Source organism: Leptonychotes weddellii, chromosome 3 (assembly GCF_054177405.1).
Source record: "Leptonychotes weddellii isolate Sample4059 chromosome 3, ASM5417740v2, whole genome shotgun sequence".
Taxonomy (NCBI): Eukaryota; Metazoa; Chordata; class Mammalia; order Carnivora; family Phocidae; genus Leptonychotes; species Leptonychotes weddellii.
In genome coordinates, this window is record NC_138371.1 from 27,203,485 (window position 1) to 27,230,986 (window position 27,502).

The window sequence follows — 27,502 nt, forward strand, 5'->3', positions numbered from 1 at the left end:
CATATCTGAAGGGATTAAAAATACATATAACAAGGGGCGCCTGGGTGGCTCAGTCGTTAAGCGTCTGCCTTCGGCTCAGGTCACGATCCCAGGGTCCTGGGATCGAGCCCCGCATCGGGCTCCCTGCTCCTCGGGAAGCCTGCTTCTCCCTCTCCCACTCCCCCTGCTTGTGTTCCTGCTCTCGCTATGTCTCTCTCTGTCAAATAAATAAATAAAATCTTTAAAAAAAAATACATATAACAAGGTGATGGACAGTGTTGTCCAGTAACTGGAACATACTGATTAAAAGGACCGGAATCAGGACATGTTTAAAGGAGGGTTGAAATGTCCCTAGCCATTTTTGAAGTTCCTTTCTCGTAAATCTTTCAAATGCCCAATCCAGGTATTTGGTAACTCAGAGGACATGACAGGTGGGGTAAGGTGAGAAATACAGTATGCTGGGTTTGGATTGCCTCTGGCATAACATTGTCTTATGGCTCCATTATTACAACTAGGAGGGAAAGGATTTTTTCCTTCACAGTAGTTGACGGAACACCTACTATGTGCCAGGCACAAGGACGGTTACAAAATCTCGTAAGTCCAACCTCTGCCCAGAGATCCTCACCATCTGACGGGTGAGACAAAAATGCAAACAGGTCCTTACAATACAGTGCATTAAGGTTTATAAATGGGAACGCAGGCCAGGGTGGGGCAGAACTCAGGACACCTTACAAGCTCCGGAGCAACTGCCGGCTGCATGCAGAAGCCCCTCTGCTCTGTGGTCTTCAATCATTCCTTGCGCTCACCCTCCCTAGGTTCTCTCTGCAAACGAGCACATGTCCTCTGGCAAGCTGAGCGAGCAGTTGGCTGCCTCACCAGCCGTCTGTTGCTGCTTCTCGTCTGGGGAGGAGCAGGTTAATGCCTTGGCTGGTTCTCAGTCACCTCTTCCACAGTGTGTCTACTCCTACCCAAGCCTCAGCCACAGCTGTGCATACCCATCTGTGCCTCAGTCTTTCACTCTGTGGGGCAGAGATAATAAGCCTCAACTCCTGGAGCGGTGGGGAGAGGAACCATTCATTTAGGAGTCTTTCTGGTTTGCTGGCCACTGAGTGCAAACAGCCACCCTCCCCTTCCCTCGCCCACGTGCCCCGGGACAGGTCTGGCAGGATTCTCCCCTCTTCTTGGAGTGCAAGGGGGCTCGGCAGCCTTCCTCCCCCGTGTGTGGAGGCTGGTTTGGGTTTATTTCCCTGGCTTCTGTGTCCCTTTGTCAGCCTACCTGATAGCAATCTAAACTAAAATAGAGAGAAGAAACATTTGTTGGGAAGATTTCAGCAATATAAAAGGCAATAGGAGGAACAAAGAACCAAGTCTGGGTGTAGAGATAGGCACATTTTGAATAACAAATAAGAGTGTCATTTAGTTGCCATGGCAATGTGAGGAACACAATGAAAACAGCGGCGCTTAACCACGTTCCCTAATGATGAATGGGCACGGCCCTTTGCAATATTGAAATATGGATCACAAAGATCCCCGGGATCTCTGCACCCACCTCCCGTCACCACCCTACCTGATACTCCATGTCATAGCTGGGCAAGATGATCCGCCCGTGTTTCCACTCACTGCCCTGGTCCTCGCGGATGACCCAGAGGAGCTTGCTCTCCTGGCTGGCCTCGCGCACCACCTGCAGCGCCACCCCGCGGCCACCTGTGGCTTGGTACTGGAACTCCATGCACACGGGGCTTCGGGGCAGGTGCACGGGAGGGCTGATGAGCCGGGCATACTGGCCCTCTCTCCGCCCATCGCTCTGCAGCCGCAAGAAATTCCTGTCATCTGTGGGAAAGAAACCCAGAGGTTCCCATTACACTGGGGAAAGAGACCAGTTTGCGGCTGTGGCCCCCCTCCCCGCCCCGAGAAAGCTGGAACCAGAGTTTGGGGGTCTTGTTTATTCATGTCCTTGTTCTCCAGGCCCTGTGTTTTCTTCTCAAGCTTAAGAGCTGGGCTCCAAAGCTGCTCCCTTTTGAAGCCTTTTCGGGAGCCTTGAGGTCAGGTTGGTCTTTCCTGCCTATTTCTCCGTATCACTTTCTCAGTGTCTTTGTGTACAGACGGTACTTGGTGCAGTTGGCCTTACGTCTTGGCTGGTGGTGTCTGTGCCTGTCTTCCCCCCCTAGAACCGAAGATGCCAGACCCATGTCTTATTCACCATTGGCTTACCCAAAGGGCCAATGCATCCTAATGAACTAAATTCTAAGGGGGCCAGGTGGCTGCTAGACTGGAAGATGATTCTAGCCAGTGGCTTATGCTTCAAGCCTTTGTCATCTTGGCTGGGCACTGGCCAAATGGAAGACATTTAAAACCGTCTGTCTCCACCCATGCTCCTAGGTGGTACCTGGACTCTAGCTACTGTCAGAAGCCAGCGTCGACCTCAAGCGGAAGAAGGGATGGTGGCTGTGGAGGGGTGGGGGTGAGCCAGGGGGGCCGGACACCCTACTCCCTTCCCTGTCCAGCCCGGGGAGGCTAGAATTGGCCTTTTTCAGAAAGCCAGGCAAACAGCTCCACCGAGAACAGGCACAGTCATCATCACTAATGAAGGCTACGTGTTTAATAGAGAATATACACTGGATGGGAAATTAAGGTTTCACCCATCCAAATGTTTGGAGGATGGGCCTTTTGGCTGATTAGTTTGCAAATACATCAGACACCGTGCAGAAGACGGAGGTCTTGTTGCCATTTGCAGACCCCATGCCCTGCAGACGCGGGTATGGGGGCCTGCGCCTGCAAACCCAACGTACACAGGAGCATTCTGGCCACTTGTACAGAAAACAAGGTGGCATTTGAGAAGACAATCTCACCGCCTCCTTTTGGCCCCGAAACATCCTATGCCGAACACTTCCGCAAGGTGGCGGGGGATGTTCACACCACACAGCCAGCACATCAGACCCTTGCGGATCATGTTAATCTGAGACACACGCACCCAGCTTTCTTATTCACCAGGGACCGTGAACATCCTGGGCTTGTCAGGGGAGAACAGGCAAGAACTCAGAGCCCTGAATCAACAGGTTACCATTGCTACCCCTGCTGACATCGTTGTTCTAGCAATGAGCGTGTCACTGGCCCCAAAACAGCACCTTCCTTCTTTCCCACAGCCATCTCTCTCCCTCCTTCCTGGCCGCCCCCCCACCCAAGCCCCTCCAGTTAGATTCTCTAGGATTACTGCTCCAGAAGCTACCCTCCCCTGAAGTCAAATCAGACCAGTTCAGGATGCATAGTTGGGATTCCAGTTTGTCTCCTTAACCATCCAGAACCACATGTCTAATACCCCCACAACCGGAGACCCCTTCAAGGCCAGAGGCAGCACAGATAACCGGGCAGCTGTCCACAGCACACATTTCAAAGGTGGTGATCTGCCAGGGGAGGAGACACGGGTGCCGCAATCAGACACTCCAAGCTCTTCCAAACCTACGCTTCTCCTATCAGATCCCGTTACTACCACTATTAATGATAATAATTAAAGTCATATTTGCAGAATGCTTTGCAGGTTTCCAAAGCACATTCACATGCATTGTTTCGTCTAATCCTTCCTAAATGCTTGTGAGAGCTCTATCTTCTGAATCTTACTTGTACAGGACGAAGACATGGAGGTCAGAAAGGTTCAAAGGACTTGTCCAAAGTAGAGAGGGTGGTAAGGAGTACAGCTGGACCTGACATCAGGTTTTCCACCTCTGCAGTGGGTTCTTCGCTTCAGCTGTGCCCCAGGTACCTGCCCCACATCCGGGCAATCGTCACACTCTATTCAAGGTAAACTGGGCTTCCCCCCCCCCAGCCCCGCCCCTGCTCCCGCTTCTCCTTCCTGCCACCCCTCCCTCCCCTACCACTCTACCTCTCCCACCTCTTTCGCTAGTTCTTCTCCTACCCATTCTGGCACATTCCAGCTAATGCCTCTTTTGTCTCTACAACTCGAACATTTTACTGACTGTACCACTGATCTTGTTTTTAGAAAGACTCGAGGCCATTTCTCATGCATTTCAGCAGGTAACCACCCACTGCCTCGCGCTGTAATTTAACTGGTTCGCGTGTGTCTTTCCCCTTGCTACAGTGAGATGACAGAGTCCCAGGCTTACACATATAAGGGTTAATACTCTGCTGCTTCTCCCTGCCCCTCAACGGTGATATATAGATGCTGCTACTCAAGAAAACTTTGTTCCCACAGATGAATGAATGACAAACACACAGATAAAGGAACGATAGGAGGCTCTATATTCTCATGAGACACAAGAACAGAGGAAGAATCAGCTAGCCTTTGCTAATCCCACAGATTCAGATAATCTCTTCACAGTTCCCTCCCACTCTCCTGAGCCAACGCCCCTTTCAAAGGAGAGGAGAGCTGATGATAACAGGGTGACCTGGGGACACACCGTGGAGCCACCAGTGAGACCCTCCCCGCCCCCACCCCTCCGATGCTCCCGTGCTCCAATAATTTCCAAGCCCTGACTGCTTCCACCTCAGACAGAAAGGAAACCAGATTTCAGAGATTTATTATTCAGCCTTCTTCCTTCACAGTTTCACAAATAAGACCCACTTGCTGCTTGAAAATTGCTTGGCAGAAATACTGTCACTTGTGTGAATTTACATTCTTAAGCGGCAGGGGATTCATAGCATAATGGTTAGAATTTAGTAAGTGAAATGTGTGTGGAGGTGGATTTTATCTGGGTCTGTTCTGTTTACCCATCCTGGTCCTAAAAGTTCAGGCACCATCAGGCCAAAGGTCTCCCAGGCTACTGTGCCCCGGACCCCAGCTAGCCCCCCCCTCCCCTCCTTCCCCCTCCTCTGCTCTCTCTCTCACAGTAAGACGATAATCACACCGCATGATTTAAAGGACCACTGGAAGACCAGGGAGTTAATGCTGGTGGTGTGCTAAGCACGAGCAGCTGAAGGATCATAATTCAGTGCTGACATCTAAGCTAATCCACTAGTTTGCAGAATCTCAAGACAAACAGGCCTCTGGATTTCACTTAGTTAAATCATTTGTGCCCCACTTGTCTGTTAAGTGCTATGAGCTCGAGGGAAGAGAGATGATATGTAAATTTAAGGAATTAGCAGTAGACATCAGTCAGAGGGACGCTGAGCCGCAAAACGTCCCTGCCTGTCGCTGAGGGGGCCTGATTAGAAGCAGGACGTCATGAAGGGATGGCTAAGACCGGGCAGGGCCCAGGGAGGGGACAGGACAGGCAGGGGCAAGGGAACTGGTGTTCACTGGGCACCTACTGTGTGCCAGAAGTCGTGCAGGAAGCGCCGTCTGCCTTTTCTTATATAATCTTCCCTGTGAAATCTAGGTCTGTGAAGCAAGTACCATTTTCTCCATTTTTACCAGAGAGAAAGCAGAGGCTCGGAGAACTGAAGCCATGTGTCCGAGACAGCTGCTAGCCGAAAGCACCGCACAAAGGAGCAGAATCGCCAGAGCGTGGCCGCTCATCTGGGCTGGAGCCCTCGTCTAACACTCACCCATCATTTAAAGCCTCAGTCTCCCCGTCTGTAAAATGGGTCTAATAAGAACATTACTGGAGAGGGCTATGAGGAGAAGGAAATGGAACAGGCCATGGGAAATGCTTTGCACGCTAACAGGGACATAGTAACACTCAATAGTAACAGGGACATAGTAACACTCAATAGTAACAGGGACATAGTAACACTCAGTAGTAACAGGGACATAGTAACACTCAGTAGTAACAGGGACATAGTAAGCACTCAATAAAAGCTCTGCTCTTTATCACTATATACTGACCCCTATGTCTTGCCTTTTTTTTTTTTTTTTTAGAAAGAAAAAGGGCCAAAAGAGCACCAATAACCTGGGAAGACCAGTCCTAGACTCACAAGGAAGTATGGTTTGGCCGGAGGGCAGTGAAGGTGCTCCAACCCCAGCAATCAGCCGGCCCTTACTTGTGCATAATGCACTGCTTACCACATGTCTTTCCTGTCACTGTATAGGAGATGAAATAAAATACTACATGATCCTGGAATGAGAGTGGGACCTCAAGAGACAGCTTAGATCAGGTCAGCCCGGCTGCCCAGAGGAACCACGCTGAAAACATCCCCAGAACAGCTGTCTACCCTCTGCTTTAAATTCTCCAGAGCAGGAGTTTCCATAGGCCACAGCGGCAATGTGTTTTCTGGGTCACAACCCTAACTGTCAGGAACTTCTTAAATTCAGTTTTAAGTTTTCCTGCTGTCACTGAGACACATGTCCTCCTTCTATCCCTGATGGAGCACCGCCAATTTCTGTCCTCTGACTTGGAAACCTTTTCACTCATGAAGAATTCAGACCCTGAGTCTTCGCTTTCTCGGAAAACTCAGCCCTTGCCTCTTCAAATGTCCACTTTGGGGGGCCTTAGTCATGGGGGTAGGTCTACACTAATGCTCCTCTAAGCTAAGTGCTTCAGTTCTTTGAAGTCATGGCACCCATATATGTGCTGTGAGTGAAGTCTGTTCGCGTAGAATGCTCTAATTTATGGCCTACCACTGCCAAACACACAGGAAAGTTGTAAGCACGCAGTGGGCTGGCATGACGCGGGGGGCGGAGGGCTTTAGCTATTGACTTGGACCTCAAGAAAAAGCCCTTTGGATTGTTAAGAGGTCCCCAAACATGACGACTGACCAGCTCAAAACCAGCTCTGCCTGACTATCTTCTTGTTCTTGTAGCCCAGGGCAGTGATGCCGGCCATGGAGAGCTTCCAACAAAAAGACAATAGAAAGGAAATACATTCAGTTGCTGAAAGAGAAGGAAGAAATAATGTCCCAGAGATACAATCCCTCTCCTCCTGGACCTGACATATCTGGGAGGCATTTTGCGACTAGGTCCTTGACTCGAAACATCTGTTGTTGCCCATGACACAGGGAAAATAATCACATGGGAACCAACCACAGGAGTTCAAAAGGGCAGGGAGGACATGCAGAGGACAGGGTCATTCAGGCATTTTAACCTGCCACTGTCTCTAGAAAGGATCTCCTGATACTTCACCTGGCGATTTATGGCCGCATCTGGCTTCAGCTGCAGGAGTGCTGTGTGAGCACGTGACTGTGGCTGGCCCAAAAGCAATGGAATTGGTTGTGTCCACACCTTACCAAACCCTGAAGTACATCACAGTCTGATCGTCCTGGCTACCGCAAAGCCAAACGCACCATCTGTCCGACACACACATCTCCTGGCTCGCATCTTGCCCTCCTACTAGAACAACCATCTGAAAGAATATTTAGTGCTGCAGGAGATGTAATCTCTTTGTATAGGTCATGCTTAAACCATGAGTCAGCCCCTCAGCTGGCCTCCCAAGGTCAGTCTATCTCTGCTAAGGTCCTCAAATTAACAACCGGTTAAGGGAAACATTGACTTTGGATGAACTCAGCAGGATGTTCTCAAGGTTTACAATTGACCATTTTGTGGACATTTGAGGTCTCAGGTCTGGTCTTCCTAGAGCTGGCTCTTTTTTTTTTTTTTAATTTATTTTTTATTTTTTTATTTTTGTATGTCAGCTTTCATGAAGGTTTTACAATTGAGGCAGTCTTGTCATCGTTCTGCCCTTTCATTATCAATCTGCACACTGCTGGGGAACTCAGCCAATCATGACTTTCAGAAAAAAAGGAAACGAAACAGATGAACATAGAGGAAGGAAGGAAAAATAAAATAAGAGGAAAACAGAGAGGGAGGCAAACCATAAGAGACTCTTAAGTACAGGGAACAAACTGAGGGGAGGTAGGGGAGAATGGGGCAACTGGGTGACAGGCATTAAAGAGGGCGCTTGAGGTAAAGAGCACTGGGTGTTATATACAACTGATGAATCACTGACTTCCACCTCGGAAACTAATAATACACTATATGTTAATTAAATTGAATTTAAATAAAAAAATTAAAAAAAAGGAATAATAGCTTCTCTTCACTGCTGTCTTTTCTATAAAGTCAGAGATGTTTTTTTCCTTCCTATTTGCCTTAAAGAAGAGCCTCTATGCTTTCCTTTTCCAGTTGAAGGTATTCTTTGAATATTGGCTTTCTTTTAGCCAAGTTGCTCCTGGTCTTTAATTGTCCCCCATAGTCTGAGCCCGAGAAGCTCTCGTCTGGCTATGAGCAGTGGCTGTGTCCCGCCACATCATCCTCTTTCCAACGGCAACTCAAGCTAATGCCAATGCAGAGTCTGGATCCTTTGATGCCCTGGTCCCACCTACAGGGGAGGCCTTTTGAGTTCTGAGGGAGTTGCTTTTTCATTCACAGGGTCACTACTAGCTCCTGGTCAAATATCAAACCCATCATGAGCAAGTCCACTCAACAATTCTTTTCTGTAATTTATTTGCAACCACCTACCTCCCCCCACCCACAACCCCCACCACACACACTCAATCTCTCGCAACTGTGCCCCAGTGAATCACAGTTCTGGTCCTCTACTCCCATGGAGTTTATAAATGGCCCAATCTGCATCAAAACAGCCCCATGATATGTTAATAACTCTACCACTGACATGTGATGGAATAGCTACCACTAACAGTATTCAAATATTTCAGAACATTGTATTCTTAGTCTGTCTTGAGCTTGTTTTTGAATTCAGAGTAAACATATAAGCGCTGGGCAGCCAAAGCTCTGTCTTTTCATAATGGTGTACTGTTACAAGTAGGCATTGCCTGTTTTCTTTATTTTGCTTTATTTTTTGTTATTTACTTATTTAATTTTAAGTAGGCTCCATGCCCAACGTGAGGCCTGAACCCACAACTCCGAGACCAGGAGTCGCATGCTCTACCAGCTGAGCCAGGCAGCACCCTGCCTGTTTCCTTTATATCACTTCCATGATTTGGAGTGACTGAAATGAAGTACTACTGTCACCATAGTTCATGAGGCCAACAAACATACAAAAGAACACACGTGTAGGGAGCCCACACACTTGAGGATTCTGCAGCTGACCTGCCAAGGTCCGCTCTTTTGCTAGTCTTCTTGTCTCATTCCTGGTAACAATGATAATGATAATAACCATAACTATTATTATTATTATTACCACTATTATTACCATTATTGGTATTACTTAGTATTTACTTCTTTTTGGTCAAATGAAATAGTTCCTACCCTATCTAATGCTACGCTACTTGCTTACCTTACTGTGGTTGCTCACTGAGGTTGAACTACACAATGACAAAAGTAGCTGCCACTGGACAGTCCCACCAAGGGACCGCAGAGAAGGCACGTCCACCTAAGTACTTGCTTCTTGGTTTACACGGCCATCGGTCCCCTCTGTGCAGAAGCAGCATCAGCAAGGACCCCAGAGATCACGCACACGTCAATACCAAAAGATGCCTACGCAGTCTGACCAAGACAGTCCTGTGATGACGGCCACGGTCTACATCTGTGCCGTCCGATATATCCTGGCCACCAAGCCCCTGAGACGAGGAACTAAAATTATAGCTGTATTTAATTGTAATTAACTAAAATTAAAATAGCTAGTGGCTACCATATTAAACGGTGCAGCTCTAGACACGTGGACTCACCACGGCATCTCAGAGTTTTTACCTTGTCCCTGAAACACAAGAATCTGATCATCCTCAAAACTGGGTTTACGATCATCGCACTCGAGAATGTCTCTAGAAAATACTACGGCTCCCACAAGGGAACACATTTCTGTGAGGCTGTAGCTACAGAGAAAAGGCAAAGTGGCTTCTCAGAGGACATGGGGCCGGCTCCTCTGCAACCACCAGGGGTCACTGGATTCGGGACAGGGTCCCCAGGGGCTGGTGTGAGCACACACTCCAGGCTTATAAGCCACAAGCAAAGAGCTAAAAGAAGGGGTTCTGAGCGGCTTGAAAGACTATCTTGAAAAACAAAAACAGTGGCATGAAACCAGTGGGTGTCTTGTCAGCCTTAAGCAACTATTACCACTGGCCAAAAGAACAGAACTAATTGCTGACTTGAAAGGAAAAGAAAAAAAAAAAAAAAGACAAAACAAAACATGAGAAAAGAACTAAATCAGAAAATATCTAAGGAATGTAAGTTGTTTCCACAGACACTTCTGAGCAAATAGGCTGTGTATGATATTTCAACATGGCTATTCTGTTGTCCTTTTCCTCCCCCCTCGGCTCTCCCGACACCCCCCATGCTCAATGAAGACACCTCCTTTCCTACACGCAATTACTTTTGCTTAGCTCTCCCATAAGGGGATAAAACATATGGCACTCTTCTCTTAAAGAGTGTCTCCTCTTTGTGGAGTGGCGAAGTGTGGGGGACACAGGGCTTTTGGGTTTGACTGGAAGGTCCACCATCTGCCCTGCCCTTGATCAGGCACAGCTGTTTCCCCTCTCCCAACTGCTCCCCTCAGGCACCCCCCCCCTTTTTTAAAGAAAGGACCACCCTGAACAGAAAGGGCTTTCTATCCTCCCCTGCTTAAAGCCCCATATCGAGCCTTGTAAGGAGAAGGAAAGTGGCAAATACAGCAAGTGACTTTTAAAATCAGAGGATAGAAGGAAGGGTTCTGAAACCAACCGTATGATTTTGTTTTCTGGAGACAGGTTACAAGAGCCACCTTTTCAAACTTCAGGGATTCCTCTGGAAGAGGAAAATAATTATTTTCCTTCTCAATATCTTCAGGGAGAAATAACATTAGATCGAGGAGTTCCTTATGGCCCTAATTTTCTTTCTGTCCCCATCCATCCAGCCAACGGTTGGAATTCTGCCTGCTTTGCGAGCTTGCTCTGAAAAGCCCTCCCAAACCGCAGGGTGTAATGAATCAACTGGAATGAGGATAAGAGCTAGAATTTCCAACCGGTAGCCAGGGTGGCAGAAGGGGCACTCAAGGTGAGGGCGAGGCCTGAACCAGGGGGCGGTGGAGGTGAACGGGCAGAGGGACAGAGGTGAAGGCCAGGCTCAGATGGAGAGTAACGGAAGCTCTCTCGGAAGTGTCACTTGCTAATTGGTGGCCCTGTAGCCTGGACGGGGCTGGCCTCCGAGAGAAAATGTGCTCAGAAGAATGCAAGGGAGAAGGCCGAATTCTTAGGGAGAACCTGAAGACAGTTGCTGAGTAAGAGCCAGTAAACCTCCCCATGCTGCGTCATCTATGTCCCTTCATTCAAAGTGCCTCCGCCAAGCTGCCCCCTCATACCCACCTCACGCAATGCGCATGCACGCGCACGACACGCATACACACTGCAATCACAATCAACCACGTGCACACACACAGAGGTTCACATGTAAGACATGCATACAAACGCATGCACACACATATTCACAGACACACCAACATCTACACATAAAACGCATGACATGTGCACACACACACACACACACACAGACAACCCACAAAGACCTTGAGAAAGAAACACATATGCTGACGCATAAAGACACCCATAACCCACAAGTACATACTAGGCCTACACACGCTGACTCATACCCCACAAACCTTCTTTATGTTCGGATACAAAGTGGAGGTTGGGAAAAACAACCAATTAATTGGGCCAGGTCTCAAAGGAGAGGAAATGAAATGAAAAATCTGGGCTGGGTTATAAAAATAAGTTTTTTTTTTTTTTTTTCCAACGTGCAGGAGGCTCATTATATTAATTAAACATTATTGCAGTGAACGAGAGGGGGGAGGGTGATTAAGGCTGGGACGAGGGTAAGTGTTCTCTCCTGTTGCCCGAGGCCACGGTGATCTTCAGATATTAATCTCTCCGAGCACTCAAATGCTGAAGAGATAAACACTTGAAATATGAAAATGTTTTTCTCCAGAGCAGACGCTGTGACCCTCCAGGAAAGCAAGTGCAGGCTGTGTCAGGAGGCCAGCCCGCAAAACTCTCCTGGCATCTCTCCCACTGCTGTCCCCTGGGGGCAGGGGACACCGCCAGTCCCTGGGGTTGAGGGGCAGCAGAGCTGCTCTGGGGAACCCTGTAGAAGGAGGGGGGGCCTCATCCCCCTTTTATTCTCCAGTCAGGCAACATTTGATCTACCAACTTCCAGAACGGACCCCTTTGCTCTCAAAAGCTTATGGGGCTCCGAGGTCCAGGCCTGGGGTGCAGAACAGTGAAAACCTAACGCGTGGTGGGCCAGAGCCAACGTGTGCTGGCTTGCGAGAGCCGGCTGTTAAATTTTCTGGAATTTTGCGAGGCAGTTGTTAAGCGCGGTCATTATTAAAAATTAAATGACATAAAGTTACCATTAAATAAGTTACATTAAAAACGAAAGGTCATAAATTCTCAGAACGCAACACCTGCTCAGTATTTGGATCCATCTCGCCAGTCTCTATGCTCCTGAAGTCATTCCTATCTATCCGAGCTGTCTGATGGCAGAAAACGATCTAAGGCTGTTTGCATTTCCCACCTCTGCCTCTGGTGACGTGTTGGTAGTGTAACCGTGGGGGGGTGCCTTGACACCACTGGAAGTGGCAAACATTACAAGGCAGGGTTTCTCTCTTTCCCCATCCCCGGGGAGGTGGTGGTTCAACGCTGGCCAGAACCCCGCTGTAAAAGCACGCTGCGGTGGACAGAGGAGACCCCTCCTGCTCCTGCAGGCTGAGGAGGGCTCAAGGCAAGCCCTCTCCATCCACAGTGCCCCAGGAGGCTGCCGAAAGCCGGCACTCAGAAAGGGCAGCTGAACAGCGTGCCGGGGACTGTCTTCCAGCAACACTCTTCCAGAAGCCGAGTGCCAGGCAGCTCTGTGAGACCCCATGGGCACGGCAGCGTTTTGGCCCCTCAGCTTGGTTTGCTACCGCCGTGAGGATACTCTCAGAGAAGTATCCGTTGGGCTGGAGGCCAGTGGTTTCCTAAGGAGGCATTTTAGGAAGTTTTAGGAGTGGACAAGAGGCTCTGTGATGTCGGCCGGGAACGCTACAGCTATGGTGACAAGGGGACACTCCCTCATCCCGCCTCCCGAAACCTCCCAACTACTCTCCCTTTCGTCTTTTTCTTTCTTTCCTCTTGGCCTCTCTTGCTCCCTCCCGGCTTCCGGGCTGCACTGTTAATCACAAGACAGTGCTAGGAACCACGACCCAGCTCTTCTGCAGGGTAGATGCTGTGAGCAAAGACTGTGGTGGTTTGTGGGCGCAGAGCAGAGGATTGCTCCGTGGTGGGAAGTTACAACGCTTGTCAGGGCATCTGGGGCTGCGAGACGCGCAGCAGGCTAGCCGTCGTAACTCTTTCCTCTCCGAATCTGCCGCCGGCTTACCTGGAAATGTCCGGTCGTTTGGGCTGGAGCTGCCGGTCCAGGTGCTCCTGAGCCACTTGGCATGGTCGTACATCCAACCACAGGGCTCCTCGGCGAAGTCAAAGTTGCAGTTGAATCCTGAAGGGAGCTGCAGATCTTTGTCTGAAAGGGGGGGGGGAGGATAACCCAAAGAAGGCAAATGTAGTGGGTTGGGACAACAGCCACAGCGGTGCTATTCAAAACGCTGGCAAGGCCTCAGTGGAGGGCAGAGAAAGAAGTGGCTCCCTTTGCTGATTCATTTAACTCATCTTGGCGATCGTTGGCTTTCAGGTCAGCCTTTGGTCTCATCCTTCCCAGGCACGAAAGCCAAGTCTGCCAGTGGTTCCCATAGTAAGCAATTACAAAGGAGGCCACCAAATGGCTTCAGGCTCTAATCAGGCTCTTCTGTCCACCTCAGAGAGCAGACAAATGTGAAAACTGCTGTTCCCTAAGTGCCAGAGAAGAATGTCTCCCCAGTGCCTCAGTGGAAGGCTGGCTCCTGCCCACCTGGCTCTCACAAGTGATGGGGCAGCCCATTAGCATCCAGGGAGGCTGGCGTGCTGGGGAGGTACCGGCCAGGGAGGAGAGAGTGAGCTCCGAAACAAGGAAGGCTTGTTTGTCCCCCCTCACCTCCGGTGACAGGTCTTCCGTGCCAGGACACAGGGTCAGCTCGGCCTCCCCGTGGGGCGGCACGGCCAGGAGGGCGACTTGGCACGGTAGGGCAAAGCGAGGGGCCAGAGCAGCCGGCCACTTCGCTCAGCATTGGCCAGGAGCAAAAATAATCTCGCATGGCACCGAGTGTCTGCGGGCCAAGATCTCAGGGGCAGCAGGGAGTGCCTTCCTCATGGAAATGTCAGAAGTGACTGCACAATGGCTCGTCCCTGTCTGCTCGGTGGTCCCATGTCTAAGCCGGAAGACTGAACCCAAAGACTTTCTTTGGAGGCTCCAGTCAGCTCTAAAAATCCACTATGAGCTGGTGCCAAAGATGTGATGAAGCGGGGGCGGGCGTGTGGAGGTGGGAGAAAGGAAACGGGAAGCCAAATCTGGATGCTTGCCAGCAGCGGCTGCGGAGACAGCGGAAAAGTGCTGGCTAACGCTAGTAGCCGGGAGGAAGTGGGGTCTTTGGCCTTCTCACTTCCCTTCCCAGGGTTCCCGGAGAGGAATTTCCGTGGGGAAGGCCTAGAATGCAGGTTAGGAAGTCTACAGGGAACAACGGCCTGGTGGAGACAAATTGCTCACACCACGGGGGCAAGGGGAAGGGCGCTGCAGGCGGCAGAGGCAGACTGCCACCGGGCCCTGGGCCCTGGCTGTGCCTCCCCGTCCCAAGAGGGAGTATTTCATGTTTGCCCACCCTTGGCCAAAGTCAGCCCAAGGCGAGGAGAAACACATGGAATTGATTACAGAAGCCGCAACCTGTGGCTTGGAAAAGTCAGCCCTTAGCCCTCACCCCCCTGCTCCCGACAATTTCTCAATTTCTATTTTTCCATTAAAAAATACGGAGTAATTCAATATACCATAATTCCTCTTTCATGTTTACATGCATACTCTGTCTCAGGAACCAAATTCCACAAAGAAACCTTTTGCAAAAAAGAAAAAAAATAGGGAGGAGCCACCAAAGAAAGCTCAAATGAAACAAACCACTATAAACGGGGAAATGACATTAAACTTCTGAAAGTTTACAGCAGAACTCTTAAATTTTCCTCTGGATCACCATTTAGATAGAACCCCCTCCTCCTGCCCTCCACCAAGCTAGCTCTGCTAATCCGATGCCATATATTTACTCCCTACGCATTCCACCGTGAGCTCGCAGACCATCTTAAACGCGTCTTGGAAGATTCTCCAAGTCTCTTTCTCCTCTTCATAAAACAAAAACAAGTTCATTAAAATGTCAGAATCTTGTATTCAGCTCACCCTGACCAACAGTGTTGCCCCGCCCACACAATATACAAAAGCACATTCCTGAAAGCATATGCATTAAATTATCATTTTTCAGTCACACAACTTCAGCGTTTCTGTCTGGCTTCCCTCCCATTCTCCTCTGTAGCCACTTTCTGGAGGCAGCCACTCCATCAGCGGAGTGGTGTTGGTGCGTGCGCGGGGCGCGGGGCCTCACAGACTGTGCCATCAACCTACCGAGTCGGTGCTACGCTGTGTCTCCACCAAGTCTCTCCAAGTCTCCCCAAGTCTCTCCACCAATCTCCCCTCATTTTGTCTAATGAACGTCTAATAGGGATCAGTCATTTACTGTAAGTGGAGACTGTCGAGCCTTAAATTCCAGCCCCAAATGCCAGGTGTTCCAAAATTTGTGGCTTGTTAGGAATGTCCTCATACTTGGTAAGGTGACGTCCTTTTGGGCTCTGCCAATTATTGTTTTTATCTAATCCGGATGCGTTCAGAAGATGAAAGGAAGGTGATACAGAGCTCCCATGTGAAGAGGCTGATCTGGAACGAAGAGCCCCTGGGATCTGAAGGAAGGCTTTACGTGCCTTTGTCACTGACCTGTGCTCCCGCCCCATGGAGGATGGAATGCGTCATTTTCTGGAGCCATGATTATTACACTTTCTCAGTCAGCAGTGGGCAAAGACACAGGGCAATGCGGTCACGGAACGGTTAACTGCTGAGTTAACCTGACCGCCGCGCTCCATGGGCCAAGTCACCCCGATGACCACCAGATCTTCACCTGACTTTATGGTGGAGACACAGCTCGGTACAAAGAGGCTGAGGATTCTAATGATTCGAAGTGAGGGCAAAAAGGGAGACTTCTCAAATGAGGGGTCCTCTCTGGATGGACCCTTATCTCAGCTGATGACCAGTAGGTTCATGCCTGTAGGCTGTCCCTGGTTGGTTGTTCCAATATGTGAATATTTCTAGATTGGCTGTAAATGGCCACTGCCTCAAGCTCCTGACTACCCACACCTCCCTGACCTCTGATCAGGGGACGTCCAGGTCCCCGCCCGAGCCACAGGCCAACCGCCTCTGATTGTCAGACTGTGCCATCCCAGATGAACCATGACTCACCATCCTCAAAGTTGCAGTTCTCCCCACACTCCGTGGCCTCCTCATCAATGGGATATGGGGTGGTGGTCTCTTCACTCTTCACCGTGGGTCCCAGTGTCTCTACTGTGGGCTTTGAGTCTGCATAAGGGCAAAGAGAGGGGGGAGTGAATGCTGCACGCGGCAGCCTGCACTGAAACCCAGCAGGAAGATGCCCCACGCTCAGTTTCCTTTCTAAGTGTGGGCTTTTAAAGGAGGAAGAAAAGATAATGAATGAAGATGGATACATACACATACACGCACACACACATCCCTGGAGTCACCTCTGTGTGCTGTCAGAAGCACGGCCTGAGTTGAACAAGAATAGTCCCTAAGCTGCAGGAACAGCCACAACACAGGCAGGGACACAAACCCATGTCCCTGCCGCAGACTCCACAGCAAAGGCTCTGGGGCCAGCACAAAAGGCCAGGTGGGACCGTGAGGGATGTGGGCGAAGCGGACCCTAAGGCAGGCTAACACACACACACACAATGAGTGGTGCCCATCTGAAACAGTAAAGAGTCTCAGTGCCTAATGATGGGAGCTTCCTGTGTACTGTCCCTTAGGCGGCTGCTGACGTGCCTTCTCAGCCGGCTCACCCCGTGCTCTTAGGTGGAAGAGACGTTCTCTTTTCAGCCTTCTCTGACTCAGACAGAACTTTTTTGAACCAAAGCTAACTGACCTAGGAGGCCCGCCTCTAACAAGATCATCAGAAGCACAACAGCCAAAGCTCTGAGTGAAGGCAGACAGCCACAGCCGTTGTTGTTCGCATTTGCACAAAACTGGACAGAAAGGGACCCAAAGGGACTCAGACTCCACTTGCCAGAAGTAATTTCGGCTGTGCCTTTAGGTCAGGGTGTGGCAAATTCAAATGCTTCCTGGATGCACGCAGCTCCCGTAAGCCAGACGGCTGACTGGGGGCTGGGGAGAGTTCAGTGCGGGACGGAAGGTGGCAGAGGGCATCTCGCATGCCCTGATTCAAGGGAGGCCACCAAACGGGCTCCAGCACACTGAAGGTCTGAAGGGAAGGGAAGGGGCCCAACGTGGCCAGATCTTGCAAAAAAACATTTCTTTTCCAACACGAAGCCAATTTCATTCCCATGGAAGATCTCTAGACTTGTCCATGTTGGCAACTTATTCAAAGTATTGTAACAAGGAGCATGCAACAGAGCTTGGCCAGGCCAAACCTGGCTGCAGGCAGTCAGTTCTGACCTAGGCTCTAGGTGATTCATGCCCCCATCCATTCACTTGTCTATTTGCTCACGCCAGTCATTCATTCAGCAACTATTTATGAAATGAATGAAACAGTGAGTCACGCCCTGGGTGGGGCAAGGAGGGGTTCTGGTAACTGGCATTCAAGTCCGTGCCTCACGGGGTGGGGTCTTCAGCCCCCAGTTGCCCTCCAACGAGAGACTCGCCGAATAAGCTGGTGCATTGTTCCTCCCATTTCTATACATGTTCCTATGATAAGGTGCCTTTGTCAGGCACACTTTAGGATACCATTTAATAAAGCCAGGAGCTGAAGGAAATTGCTAAATACGCTGAATAGCTTTTTCACGGTCGACTTCCCATCTTTCTGCTATTAAATACGACGCACATAACCTTTCATACTTCCCTTTGCCGTGTCTGCCTCTTGCTCACAGTAAATAGCAAATAACCTCGAAGCATCTTAATTTGTAAGTTCAAATTTGTCACTGTGTCATAGAATCTCAAACTCAATTGTAAAGCAAACTATGGGCAGCAAAGCAAGAAGTAATCATTTGGAACACAAACAAACTAACAAGTGAAGCAGCCCCGTCAAATTATTTAGCTGCAGTGACTCAGGCCAGCCCTGTTATTTTTTCCTGCTCTCCTTTTGGGGTAGGAACGAAGTGAACCAGGGACGCATCGCAGAAAGGAATGGGAATTTGAAAAGCAAAAAAGCTACGTGGCCCACAAGAGCAGTTTCTGGGGAGGTTAGGTAGCTGGTTGGTAAAGATCACGTTAAATCCGGGGGCACAGGGGTCTGAGGAGGCAAGGAGAGAACAGGATGTGTGAAGGATAGTGAGAAGGCAGGCCATGTCCGCTGCGCTTTCCTGGGAGCTCAGGGGTAACTGCCCATCAAACTGCAACGCTCCCCTTACAATTGAAACCAGATGTCAGCAACTTCAAAGGGAAGGAGGCTGGGCGGAGGCTAAGAAGCCCCAATTCTGATCTTCCAAGGAATGGCCAGGCAGGACTTTGAAATGAGAAACCTGTTGCTGACCATCGCCAGGGTAATTTGGACCAGGTTGGGGCGGGGGAGCAATAAGAGGAAAAGGACATTAGCAACTGTCCAGCCGGTCATAAAGCAGGGCCAGCCCGGGAGAGGCGTGGCACAGAGGGGCAGACCTCTGACAAGTAGCTTCCTCTCTCTGGGACTCAGTTTCCCCATCTGTGATAGCGACGTTGACCTAGATCTGTGATTTTTTTTTTTCCAAAGTGTATGCCACACTCGTTTGTAGGTTGTGGGATCAATGTGATGGGTCATGATCAGAATTTTTGAATGTGGACTGTAATATGTCAGAGTGTGCTCACATGGGGAAAATGAGCACTGATCTGGGGACCGTTCGTTCCAGTTGCGTTTACTTATTATTGCAGGTTTATTAGGTGCCAGGCAGCAGTCTAAGTACTTTATATCCATTATATCACTGAATCCTCATAACAACCTACAGGGTGTAGATATGCTATTATCATCCCGATTTTTCAGCTGAGATAACCAAGATGCCGAGAGTCTAAGGAACTTGTCTGAGGTCATGTAGCCAGCGATCAGCAGAAGCAGGGCTTGTACTTGGCAATCTGTCCCCAGGGTCCAGCACTTAACAATACACCATAACCCGTATGCACACATCATGTGAGTGTGTGCTTGCGAGCCAACTGGATTGTGATATAAATTTATTTTAAATTGTGGATTATGGTCAAAAATGTTTGAAAGCCACTGGCTTTTAGAAGCTCCTGGGTCCCCTGCAGCTCTAACCCTTTGATTTCGAAGAGGCCATAAACGAAGCCAGCTTGTATCACTCTGGAGGGGTAGTTTTCCGCACCTGCAAGCAGACAGGTGACTCACATTCAGCAGGCTGCAGGGAAACTTGGCCTTTCCCCTACGTGAGGGGGAGTAAAGTATCTTCCCTCTAAAATGTGTTCGCTGGGGCTGCCTTCAATCCAAAGGTGAGAGAGGCTAATTTGGGCCCGATTTCCAGCCTGCGTGCCTCAACGGGGCTCCTCCTCTGAGCCATCGGACGCAGCCTGCTCCCCCCTGGGCGCCAGAGGCACTTCTCCGACATGCCTATCCTTCCCGATGCCCTGCTGGGGGAGCTGGAGACGGTAGGGCACCGACAGGAAAATGGAGATACCTGGGGGCCTGGTGGCCAGAGGCGGGGCAGCTCGGCCTGTCTGCCGCTCCTGCTGGCACTGGGTTCAGGTGGCTCCCCTGAGCTCCTTTTGGAGGGCAGGGAGCCAGCTTCAGGTGAGATCTCACGCCAGCTCTGCCCACGGAGGTGCCCAGAGGAAGGGGGGGGCCTGATTCAGAAGAAAAGGGTGCTTCCCGGAAACAGGGAGGGTGGGCATGCGCAGTGGGCCTTACCTGCAATAAGGAGAGTTAGAGGTCTTCCCTGGGCCTGGGCCGCCGAGGATGGCGGGGTGAGGTGTGGTGGTGGGGTAGGTGGAGGGGGGGAAGGAATGAGCAAGACTCCCGCTTGCGCACGGGGAAGAAGTCCTACTCCCGGCAGCTCCCCTACAACAGGGTCCCTCCTGAGCAAATAAATGCCTTTTACAGATGTGGCTTCGAAACGAAAATGAAGTGTCTTAGCCACTGACATCTGGAGGCCAGATTCAGACATAAACCGATTACTTTATTATCATGAGGGGTTTTTTTCTTCCCTAAATCAACAGCCACAGCCTCCTGGCCCGAAGAGTCAGGGTCTAATTGAATTTGGGTGGGTGGTGTGTGGTTATGATTTGTTTTTGAGAGACTGGGGTTGGGGAACTGAAATGATCCTTTAAAAAAGACAAAGCACATCCCTCGAGAAATTACCCCCTGTCCAGAGGCTGGAGTGCCCAGGGTTTGAGGGCAGGAGAACATGACAGGGCCTGGGGTGGGTGGGGTTTCGAGCTGACAGAGCTCCACCGGGGAAGGCTGCCCCCTCTGCCCATCCACAATGTCATGGTCTGACCTCCTCCCAGGGCATCCCAGGAAGCCAGGGTCACACGACCATGTGAGCGAGACCTGGAGTGGGAAAGCAGGCCTTACCTGTCCAGTCACAGCCCAGCACCTCCAGCCGCATCCCAATCCCTGCTGGAGACCACCTCTCGGGGTACACCCGCACATACTGTGCCGGAACGGGGTCGAATCTTCGGATGTCAGGGGTGTCATAGTGCATGTTCCCTTCAAACAGCTGCAGGGGAGACAGGCCACTCAGCCCCTCTTCTGTGAGATCCCATCCCCACCCCTCCCCTTCTTCCCTATCCTTCCCCTTCTCCTCCCTGCTCTGCACATCTATCCAGAAGGTAGCTTCATAGTTGACTCACTGGACATTACAACCCATAGGAACTCCATCCTCAGACCAAAGTTTTGGTTCATTTGGAAGATGGTTAGGGTCCCAGAAACACAGAAAAGAGGGAGCAAATGGAGGTGGCAATTGCTAGGTTCTGTCTTCTACCATTGGACTGGAGACTGTGGACTCGGGAAAGAATTAGGCTCTGAATGGACTTGGCTGGAGAGAAGACAAGTGAATTTCAGGCTGCTTTGCCCATTGTCTTCGAAGTTCTTGTTGTAGGGGCACCTGGGTGGCTCAGGTGGTTAAGGGTCTGCCTTCGGCTCACGTCATGATGGAGCCCCATGTCAGGCCTCCCCCCGCTCAGCAGGGAGTCTGCTTGTCCTTTTCCCTCTGCCCCTCACCCCACTCATGCTCTCTCTCAAATAAATAAAACCTTAAAAAAAAAAAAAAAGTTCTTGTAATGCTTAAAAGTCTATGTAGAAAGCCCCAGCTGACTGACAGGTCACCAAAAGGCTGAAGGTAGAGTGACCATCCTCTTCTCCAGGCTAATAACAACATCCTCTCATCATACATTGATAGTCTGAGACCGTGCCCCCCAAAGCTTTGTTTAGCAGAGCTTTCTAATTCTGTCAAAACAAAGCTCACCTAGAGCCCCAGGACATAAACTGAGGATAGTGCGGCTCTCCTGGTCTAAGCCACGTGGGGGACGCAACCCAGAGCACATGTGGGAGCCACTGATTAGGGCGATGTTGGTGCGGAGACGTGCCAGGGGCTGTGGCTGATCAGCACCTAGGGATGCTGCAGGGCTACCTCCTTTGCAGGATGCCCACAATTCCAAAAGGGGGCACTGTCATGGGGAGGGTAGGCCTTGATACTGGCTAAGATCATCTCCTCTCCCAGGCTCCCAGAATGGGTCAAGAAGAGCCAGGGTCAGCTCTCCCCGGGAAAACCCATGGTCCAACTTCTGCTCTGTCCACTGAGGTTTCCAGTTACCAAGTCCTGAGTCTTTCCAGGCCCCTAAAGTGTGAACTGGGTGTTCACATCAGCATTGCCAAGCCTCCAACCCAGCCTGTGCCTCTACATTAAGAATGGAAACATGTGCTGAGCAAAAGGGACCAAACAGAGACATGAAATTCCCCCTTCCTTGGTAAAAGAGGCCTGCTTTTAAACGAGGGTAACTCAGCAGTTAGGATCAGAATGCCTGACTCCCCCTGAGATTGACCTGGAGAGGGACAGGCATGATGTCTTTTCCCCTTGCTGGGGGCTCCTCCATACCCAGCATTGAGGGCTGACTCTTACTCCCTGATGGCGGGAGGGGTGGGCTGTGCTGGCCTGGGAAGTTTCTCCTGCCTCTCCCAGATTCAGTATGAGAGGTGGGAAAGATCTAAGCAGAGTCCAGACTGGGAAAATACAAAGGAGTGCAGCGACATTCAAAAAAACAGTTGTTTTTGGAAGTAATCCCCAAGTTTCTATACTTAGGCCTCCAAAACCTACATCCCCTTTTGGACGTCTGGTCAATTCCAAGGAAACATCATCTGCAAGAGGGTGTAAAGGGTGTCAAACTTGACAGAAAGGCAGTGCGGGGTGGGGGGTAGGTGTCTGGGCTCTGGAGTCAGACTGTGTCTGTGTCTGAATCGTGGCTCTCCACAATATACACCGTGACCCCGGGGGTGACACCAAGCCTCAGTTTTGTCATCTCTAACATGGGAGCGACAAAAGGATCCTCCTTCTAGAGATGTTGGAAGGATTAAAATATGGCATTTAGCAGGGTGTCTGGCACAAAGTAATCTCTCAGCTAATGTTTATTAGAATACAGGGGGTCTGGTGACGACTGTCTAGTTAGGAAGTGAGCACCCCCAAACTAAACTTCCCCGTTTGCGGTTGGGTTAGAGAGGTCTTCCAGGAATGGCCTACCTTCGGCTGCTGGGTCCTGGGGTCCTGGATGTGTTCCCAGTCTCTGCCATTTAGGCTATAGGAGACTTTGAACTTGCGCACAAACGCCCTGGCTTCCACGGCAGTAATGCTGTCTCCCCCGCGGGCCCCCTGGATGATGATGCCCTTCACCGTCTTGGGCACTCCCAGGTCCACCTGAAGCCACTCCTCGCCCGGCTGGGCCTGAGGGATCCGGGGAAACCAGCCCGAGCGGCTGCTGACCAGGCGGGCGGCGCTGGGGCTCCACAGGTACTCCCGAGTGGAGGAGGCCGAGATCTGAGAATCAGGGATGAGGCCCGAGAGCATCCCCAGCATGTTGGAGCAGGGGGCATCTGTGGAGGGGAGGGAGACGCAAGAGCTCATGGCTGCACCCAGCTTACCGGACAGCACCTCCCATTACAGTGAGCTGTGAAAGAACCCGACTACCACACGCTGGAAGTCAGCACTGGTTTCTTTGCGTTTCAAGCACCGTGGTTAAGAGCCCAGACTGGGAGCCAGACTGCCTGGGTCCATGTCTGCTTTGTCCCTTACTAGCTGTCTGACCTTAGGCAAATGATTCCACTGCTGTCTCCAGGTCTGAAAGAGGGCTAGCGGCAGAACTTACCTCTTAGGGGTTATTGCAAGGACTCCTTCGGCTACTACACAAACGGTCATAGCACAGGGCCTGGCACATCTGAGCATCCCACCCTGTTAGCCAAGGACTCGCAAATCCTTGTGGGTAACACCTGGGCCCCCGGAGCCTCCCAGGGCTATGAGCGCAGCAAAGCTCAGCTGAGCCCTGAGTTGTTTCCTGGATGATTGTTTTCCCAAGCATGGAAACTCTGCTGGGGTCTTTGCTTTCACATGTGTTATCATAGCTTTTTACGACCTTGTGCCCTTTGCACATGCTTTTCCTGCTGCTCCAAATGCTGTTCCCTTCTATCATCATCAGACAAACCTTTACTTAAGTATCACATCCTCAGAAAGGCCATCCCCAAACTTCCAAACAACAGTCAGTTAGGTCCCCCACTCTTTCTCCGAGCACTCTGTCCTTTTCCTTCATACACGCATCTTAGTTTAAACTATCCAGTACTTGATCTGGTTATGATCCATGCTGCCCACCAGCCTGAAAGTTTCATGTGGTTAGAGACCCCATCTGCTTGTCACTTCCCCTGTCCACTTCCATTCCCAGTGTGGGGCCTGTTGCACAGCAGGCCTCCAAGATTACTTGTGTAGCCAATGAGCAGATGCACAGATAAATGGTATCCGGCAAGACGGGGTCTGCAGCCAGGGTGCATTAGCTACTGCTAAACAGAGCTCCAGGTGAAAGTGAGCCTGCTGGAAAGGTCACCCGCCCCCTCACCTGTGACCCGGCAGCCGAAGAGCTCCAGCCGCAGGGCAATGCCCGAGTGCCAGGTCTGGGGCCGGATCCTGACGAACCTGGTCAGCAGGGGCGTGTGCAGCTTGTTGAGAACCACCTCCGTTGCGTCGTTGTTGGCTTGGAACACCTGTAGGGTCAGATGAGAAACCACCGTCAAAATCCCGGCTTATAGTGCGACCGCTCACCCAGCCTTTGAAGGGGGTGCAAAAGTTCTGTTGAACCTTATTTCCCCTCAAGCTTGTAATAATCAGTGTGTTTGTTGTTTGGGGCTTTTTTAGAAGTACCATGAAAAAAAAATTAAATTTCTCACACTGCTCTAACTTGAAAACAATAACTGGTCTTCACAAAAACTTTTAGAGGAAAGAAAAATCTTGCCTCTGGGCTGAGAGCAAGCAGAAGAAGGTGCCTTAAATCTGGAGCAGAAGGGTCATCTTTTAGGGCTAGTGGACCTCATTAGCTTGAACTTGATTCTCCCCCTCCCTCACGGTGCAGGCATATAGGAATATTTGCCAGGTATTTTTATAAAGTGCTTCACAGTTGTTTTGTTAGTTACTTAGAGACCTCCCTGCTCCGTGAATGGGTGAGAGCATGGGGGGGGGAGGGGTTTGGCAGCACCATTTACTCCTCGGGGCCCTGTGTCAATCAACACTTTCTTGGTTCCCTCTGGTCTTTGTTGGATGTTCAGGGTTGCAGACAGTCTCTCAGAGTCCTGCCCTGGTTTCCTCTCACTGTGGTCCCACCCTGTAATGAAATCCATCCCTGTCCCCATCTGACCAGTGCATCTCTTAGGGGAGGAAAGGCTTTTCGGAGTGGCTTCTAAGCCAACATGGTAGGAGCAAGTCCTAGTTTACCAGATGGCCCAAATCAATAACTGCCATATGGACCTTATGCTTTCCTGTGCTCTCCATTAAAAAAAAAAAAAAAAAAGTAGCTGGCGCAAGTATATGTGAGTTTCTCTTGGTTTCCTTGCTAAGGGCTGGGGGAAAGACCCACTAACCAAGCATCACTTCTAAATCATACCTGTCATAGCTATAACAACCAAGAGACTCTGCAAATCGACTCGAGGGACTAGACACTTCAGCTCATGATACCTAGAATAGGCCAGGTGTGTGGACACTGACAGGGCCGCGACCAGAGGATGGGGAAACTGGTCTGTTCCAATACCCCTGAATAGACACCATGTAAACACAATTACATCTATAATGCCTTGGCAAGTAAGTATTATTATTTCTGCTTTTTTGATGAGAAAACGGAGGCTCAGGGATGTCCGTCTGGATCCAAAGCCCCTGTGGAGATGGATCGTAGGTTTATGGTTTCCTACGTTGGCTCTCACCTCTTTTAACAAATTCGCAGTGTTTATATTGGTGGCGAGGAGTCTTGGAGTCTTTAAGGTCTCTGAGCCTGGGCTGAATGGAGGTGGGGTTACTCTTCAGGGATGTGTGTTTATAATCCTGACTTGAAAGCTCTGGATAACAGCAATGAGCTGCAAGCCGCTTAGAGCTAATTAACAACGTGGTCCTTTCTTTCCCATGAACTGTAACTAGGAACTCTGCCATTTGGCAACCTTGAACCCTCCATATTTCCCACTTGCTGAGGTCAAAAGTTAGAGCCCTTAAATAGCACACCACTGATGGTGGGGGTGAAGGGTAAGACACATTACACCTTTGCAATCAGATCAGGGGAAGTGGCTTGCTTAAGACAGATGGAGCAAAGGAGAGGAGGAAACAGGTTTTCACTGGCCCACCATATTCAGTTTAGACCCCTTATGCCTGGTGCTAAGCGCACCGAAGCTAGGGGAGCTTCCACCCAGCCTGCCCCACTTGCTGCTCCCTGTCCTCACTAGGGAGCCTCCCGCCCATCCTAAGGCCAAGTTCCTTCCTTTGCTGCCTTGCTAACTGCAGGGGGCAAGGGGCAGAACTGCTTGACCACCCATCACTCCCAGGTCTGATTTGGCTCCTTCCTTTCTAGTGACTGGGGACAAAGAGGGGCTAGAAGACAAAACAAGGGAAGAAAGACCAGGCAAACAGGAGGAAAGAGGGTTACAGTCAGGCACCTGGGGGGAGGCTGATGGAGAGAGGGGCCCAAGCCTCTGTGATCTTAATCTTGGAGAAGGACGACCAAGGGAGGGGACAGGGCCCAGGAAGGCCCCGGCCTGGCCATGCCCGTTCCATGGCTTCTCGGGAGCTTATAAAGAGCTCCTCAGCTCTGAGGCAAGGAATGAAGGCACTGAATCCAAGGGAAAGAGATTAATCAATTCTCTTAGAATTCAGCACGAGGCAGAGGCTTTTGTTTGTTTTTTCTTTTGTTTTGGCAAGGAAGAAGCAAATGCAGCACTTTGCTTATTTGGGGAGGTGCTGTGAGCCATGGGGGGCCGCCACCGGCCCGCGCCCTGAGGATGGTGAGGCTGACTGTGTGTGGCTGCCATCAGGAGATGCGAAGGAGTTCATCTGGGGAGGGGAGCTGGATTGGTCACGTGAATACATAAGTGGAGCGTTGAGTGGATTTGAACTTTAACACAGCTGCTAATCCACAGCATATACACCACGCTGGTACCGTTTAGAAACACAGCACGTCTTATGTGTTTTTAATATCCAATTTTATCTTATCTGACCCCTTCATTTCTCAGCCTTGGCAGACAACACTAAGAAACCTTTCTTCCCCCTCCCCACCCCCCCCACCCAGTAAGGAAATGACTATGTCTTTGGACTCCCTTTGGGAGGCTGGCAGGGGCGTGAGTGTGGCTGTGCGTGGGCATGTGCACATGCACGCACACACGTGTGTACCTGTCCGGTGAGGGGGCTGGTCTTCCCACAGAGGCACACGGTCACAGGGTTTGGGTGAGCCCCCTGATCACAGTGACCCCTGCCAGAAAGGGAGGCGAGGACACGGTCTCTCTGCTTAGACCACCTACCTGGCTGCCCGCACCCGCCCCCCAAGCTTCATTCTGCCATCCCGTTTTGCTCACTCTGCTCCTACCCTTGCTCGGAACCAAATGAATGCTCGTTTAACATGGCCTCGAATTGTCCTTTGGGTTTCTGAGCCTGCTTCCTTCTTGGTTTCTTGTGTGCTCTCGACTTTGCACTCATATCTGCCCCTGCTCTCTGGACCCTTTGCTGACGGAGTACCAGCTTATTTTATTAAACTCTTTATACACTTCTCACCAGAGTGGGGAAAAAACCCCCCAAACACCACTGAACCAGGCACCTGGGGAGATAGGCTGCTGCTGAGCTCATCAGTGTGGGCAAATGTCTCCACCTCCCCCAGGCCCCAATTTCTCCCTCTATTAAATGAGTTGAGGGGCGCCTGGGTGGCTCAGTCGTTAAACGTCTGCCTTCGGCTCAGGTCATGATCTCAGGGTCCTGGGATCGAGCCCCGCATCGGGCTCCCTGCTCGGCGGGAAGCCTGCTTCTCCCTCTCCCATTCCCCCTGCTTGTGTTCCCTCTCTCGCTGTGCCTCTCTCTGTCAAATAAATAAATAAAATCTTTAAAAAAAAAA

General features: G+C 50.5%; 1 protein-coding gene across 4 annotated transcripts in view; it reads right to left on the minus strand.

The window, feature by feature from the left end:
* NRP2 (neuropilin 2) overlaps window positions 1-27,502 on the minus strand; it is a 115,829-nt gene that overhangs the window by 32,044 nt on the left and 56,283 nt on the right. For all 4 annotated transcript variants that reach the window (XM_081813810.1, XM_081813811.1, XM_081813813.1 and 1 more), the window contains exons 8-13: window positions 23,990-24,134; window positions 22,630-22,979; window positions 20,469-20,613; window positions 16,187-16,303; window positions 13,151-13,291; window positions 1,547-1,809 (exon numbers count right to left, since the gene is read on the minus strand). In XM_081813810.1, coding sequence (XP_081669936.1) covers window positions 1,547-1,809; window positions 13,151-13,291; window positions 16,187-16,303; window positions 20,469-20,613; window positions 22,630-22,979; window positions 23,990-24,134 — 1,161 coding nt within the window. The remainder of the gene's footprint in view (window positions 1-1,546; window positions 1,810-13,150; window positions 13,292-16,186; window positions 16,304-20,468; window positions 20,614-22,629; window positions 22,980-23,989; window positions 24,135-27,502) is intronic.